General features: G+C 40.3%; 1 protein-coding gene across 1 annotated transcript; it reads right to left on the bottom strand.

Annotated features, from left to right (window-relative positions):
• Positions 1-2062: 2062 nt before the first annotated feature.
• On the bottom strand, positions 2063-3449 carry LOC104943936 (glycine-rich RNA-binding protein 10-like). The gene has a single exon (XM_010769404.1). The coding sequence runs from the start codon at positions 3306-3308 to the stop codon at positions 2718-2720; it is 591 nt and encodes a 196-aa protein (XP_010767706.1). The 5' UTR covers positions 3309-3449; the 3' UTR covers positions 2063-2717.
• Positions 3450-4831: the final 1382 nt, after the last annotated feature.

Genomic DNA, 4831 nt, shown 5'->3' with positions numbered 1-4831 from the left:
ACACATACAAGGTCATCATCCTAACAGTTGTTTATGCTCATCTGTGAGCAGAGCATCAAGTTGGCATGCCTATAACAGGATTTAGAAAAGCTTGTCCATGCTTTCATCTTCAGTAGACTCGACTACTGTAATGGTGCCTTCACAGGGCGGACAAAGACATCCATCAAAAAGCTGCTGCTGAGTCCTCACTCACATTAAAAGAGTGGGTCACATCAGTCCGGTTCTGAAATCTTTACACTGGCTTCCAGTCGGCCAAAGAATTGATTTTAAAATACTATTGCTAGTTTTTAAATCACTAAATGGTTTAGGACCAAAGTATATCAACAATCTCCTGCATAACTATGAACCATCAAGGTGTCTCGGGTCCTCTGGGTCGGGTCTCAGATCTTATACTAGAGTAAAAGTAGAAGTGCTCTTATCTTGTACTGGAGTAAAAGTAGAAGTACTCAGATCTTGTTCTTCAGTAAAAGTAGAAGTACTCAGATCTTGTACTTGAGTAAAAGTAGAAGTACTCAGATCTTGTTTTTGAGTAAAAGTAGAAGTACCAGAGTGTAGGAATACTCTGTTACAGTAAAAGTCCTGCATTCAAAATGTTCCTCAAGTAAAAGTATAAAAGTATTCTCATCAAAATATAGTGAAAGTAGTGACAGTAATAGTAGTCATTGTGCAGATTGGTCCATTTCAGAATAATATATATGATATGTTTTATAATGATTGATCATTAAAGTGTTCTCAAAGCTGGTAAAGGTGCAGCTAGTTTGAATGGCTTTGTATACTGCAGGGTAGCTGGTGGATTTACTCCAGGTGGAACTAAAGTCTGATTTAACACTTGATTATATTTCACATCATTCATCCACATCTGTAAAGTAACTAAAGGTATTAAATACATGTAGTGGAGTATCAGTACACCATTTACACACGGGTCTGCTCTCTGTTCCAAGAATAAGAACTAAACATGGAAAGCAGCGTTTAGATATTATGCCCTGAATCGTGCACGTCCGCAGAGACTCTTCCTATTTTCAAAACCAGACTAAAAACATATTTGCTGCTGCTTTTAATTGAGCTGTTTATACTCACACTGCAGTATGCCTTTTATTCGTGTATTCTTTACCTGCTATGTTGATTTATTTTATTTGCTTGTTTATGCCTGTTTTTAAATGCCATTTAATGTGTTTATGCTGTATTTATTCTTAAATGTCTTTTGTTTCTTATTTTTGTAAAGCACTTTGAATTGTCGCGTACTTAAAGGTGTTATATACATAAAATCGCCTTGCCTATAACAGCTGAATGCGGCGATTACCATCTTGTTCAGCAAAACGCCTCACAAACTGAGTAAGATCCAAAGCTTTAGTGCGTTTTGATTCAATGCTGAGTACAGCCAAACTTGACAGTCTCTTCTCTGTAAACCTCAAATACCTCATTCCTTCCTTCTACTTGGGTCCGGATGCTTCTCGTTTTGTGCTGTCCCGTTCAAATGAAATCGCCGCCAATCACATTTCCTCGCTCGCGCCAGGAACGGGGGAGGGGTTACAAGATCGCGTCTTGTGCTGCATTCACTTGCACTCGGACATTAGAGATTTTCTCTCACAAAGGTCCGATGAGCCACAACTTTTATTTCAAAGCAAAGGGAGTTAAAACGTTTTACACGAACTATGGAAATGTCACCAACATTAAAAATATATGAATAAATGAATTGCCTACATTTAGCGAGGAATTTTTCTGAGGCGGCAGCTGCCACCCCGTAGAACCGCCACGGACTAACACCGCCATGACACTACAAATTGTGCACTGAAAAATGTAAACTGGTTTAATGAAATGTACTGTTCCTTAAAGTCTAAAGATGTAGGTTTTTTTTATGAGATTTGAGCATGACTAGTCAGAATTGGATTTATACTTATTTACGGCTCTAAATGAGCTTCGTCATAATGCAGACATAAGGTATTAATCAATTAAATGTTTTTATAGTCAAATCTCAGAAGTTACACATTTGTCCGAGGGGGTTTTACTTACAACCCCATCATTCAATTAAGAGTTAAAATCCCACCCAAAAGAAAACTCAATATTAAATTGTAAACCTTTATTATGATCACATACAGAGTCAGTGTGGACTTACTCTACACTGACTGGGAACAGCAGAGTTGATATCATTGCAGGATTTAGGATTGATTGTGGATTTCTTTAGACATACTTTAACTGGAAATTGACAATTTTACCCTGCAACAAATATCCCAGGCAAAATACATTAACTAGTTACATGGTGTGGGGTAAAATAAAAAATCTTATATTTCCGTGAAATTGACCGAAGGATTTAGCCCAATGGATTCACAGAATATTCTCAGTGTGACTGTTTTGCTCTCTGACTATCTATCCTCTCGATCAGACATTATGAGAATTCTCCCTCAAAAAGCAGAGGTAAGTAGAAAATGTTGAAACTGGATCAAAGAGCATGTTAAGAGTTTATCTGGAGTCACTTGTGTGTCACTAGGCGACGAGTTCATCTGCTTGCAATGGCTACCCGGATAACAATAAAAAAAACACTCACCTATTTGTGACTCACAAGGCCTGAGGCTGTTTATTATCAAAATCAAATCAAAGTCAAAGTATTATGGCGCTCTGTCACCGTGAATGGAGCTTGCTGGGAAAACACAACTTTTACTTAGTCCATATCAACACAATTATATTTAAACCACTGTTTTTAAGCCAGCGGGAAGAATGCTTTATTCGTATCCGCCATCGCGACTGCCTCTGTTGTCTCTGTAGCCGCCGCCGCCTCCTCCTCCTCCACCACCTCGTGAGTATCCGCCGCTGCCTCCGCCGGATCTGTAGCCACCGCCGCCGCCGGAACGACTGTCGGATCCGTAGCTTGATCTTTCGCCATAGCTTCTTTCTCCTCCTCCGCCGCCATAGCTTCTGTCTCCTCCGCCGCCGCCATAGCTTCTGTCTCCTCCGCCGCCGCCGCCGCCATAGCTTCTGTCTCCTCCGCCATAGCTTCTCTCACCGCCATATCCGCCTCTTCCGCGCCCGCCTCTTGATCCGCCGCCACCCCTAGGACCACCGCCTTTACCTGCCTCGTCGACGCGGATTGACCGGCCATCGAGGGAGGTTCCGTTCATGCCGTCCATTGCGTCTTTGGCATCCTCGGCGTTGTCGTACTTCACGAAGCCGAAACCGCGGGAATTCCCGGTCTCTCTGTCTCTGATCACGTCCACCTTCTCGATGGTTCCATACTTGGAGAAGGCCGCAGACAGAGATTCTTCGTTGGTGTCGAAGCTGAGACCACCGATGAAGAGTTTACCTTCGTCCGACATGTTATTTAAGTCGTTTTGAGCTTTTCAGTAGTAGGAGACTATTGAATCTGAAAAGCAGGAGCTGCAGGAGGAGGCACGGGCGCTGGTCGTACAAACGGCTTAGAAATGACCGCATGGAACAGGCGCATGGATCTTTAAGGCCGCACTGAGAGGCAATATCCGGTGACGGTACCACGTGGGTTCCGCCCAGTGTAAGCGCCGCCTCTTTCTGAGAAAAAGCCGCATTTAAATTATAATGTGAGATGGCAATGTTATGTTAAAGAGGTACGGGGAGGTTTTCATAGGACTTACGGTGTTATTTCTCTATTTTGTATCCATTTAATGTTATTGTGAGGGCTGTAGAATGTGAACTATGAGTATCGTCTGGTCCTCACTTGGCAACAGAAAGATGGCGGTAATTCGCCATTAAGCTGGATGCAAGCAGCCATACAACTCGAGAAAGCAGAAGAAGAAGCCCTGCGAGAAGTGAACGTGAATACGTGTTTATAACAGACTGTTTCCAACAATACTCACAAAATGAATCATATTTCACATGACACATATCTTCCATACACTGTGGCATTAGCATGGCATTTTTTAGACGGATAAATCAGGAGAAAATGGGTCTTTGTTTGAGACAAATTGGTCTCGTCGACAAACTCTCGCGAGATCTGATAACAAAGCCATTACGTTCGTCAAACTGTGTTGACATTTTAAATCTAAAGTTGCCCAACGTTTACAAAAACGCCCTTGCTTTCTGCCTTTTGTATTGTACGCATGTTTGTGATCTTCCCTGATATATTAATTTAGTTATTTACAATATAAATACACTAGACTGAGCTCACAGGAGACAGGAAATGATCTTTGCCTGTCTTTCACGGGGCCATCAAGTGTTGAGATTAGGAACTGCATAGTAACACTTATATAAAGTATTTAAATATACATGAACATAACATCACATTTTATCATGATATGAACTCGAAACAGTTCAAATCACGGGCACACCTTTAAAAAAAAAAAGGGGAACATACAGATAATAGGTGACATACATTTGAATACAAATGATGCATAAACAGTTCATTTGTATTGCATTTTTATTCATTTAATTTCAAAGGTTTAATGTCACAACTACAAAATATGAACCACTCAATTCATCCAGGGTTAGATTTTTAACTTGGTGCCATATTGCTGTAGTTCTTGGTTGAAGTGTCCGGTTTTATTTTTGGAATATGCTCTTATGGATGGATTTTTTGTTTATCACAAATACAAAAATGGCTTAATCTCCTAATTCACAGTAAATACAAGAATTATCCAATCTCTTCTAAAGTATTTGTTTAATTGTCTTTCATTTATGCTTATATATATATATATATATATATTTAAATCTTTGCATAATAACGATTCCAGCAACATCCAGCTTTTCCTACGTCAGTAGACTGAACCCATGTGTTGCCTTTAAGTGCTCACAGTAAAGTAGATGTATACAGCACGTTCACTTCAGAAAAATGACCCTATTTATCACATACGATACTTTAAAATACAGC

Source organism: Notothenia coriiceps, unplaced genomic scaffold (assembly GCF_000735185.1).
Source record: "Notothenia coriiceps isolate Sejong01 unplaced genomic scaffold, NC01 NC01_scaffold00007210, whole genome shotgun sequence".
NCBI lineage: Eukaryota > Metazoa > Chordata > Actinopteri > Perciformes > Nototheniidae > Notothenia > Notothenia coriiceps.
The sequence above is the reverse complement of the archived record's forward strand: the minus strand, read 5'-3'. Positions and strand labels throughout refer to the sequence as shown.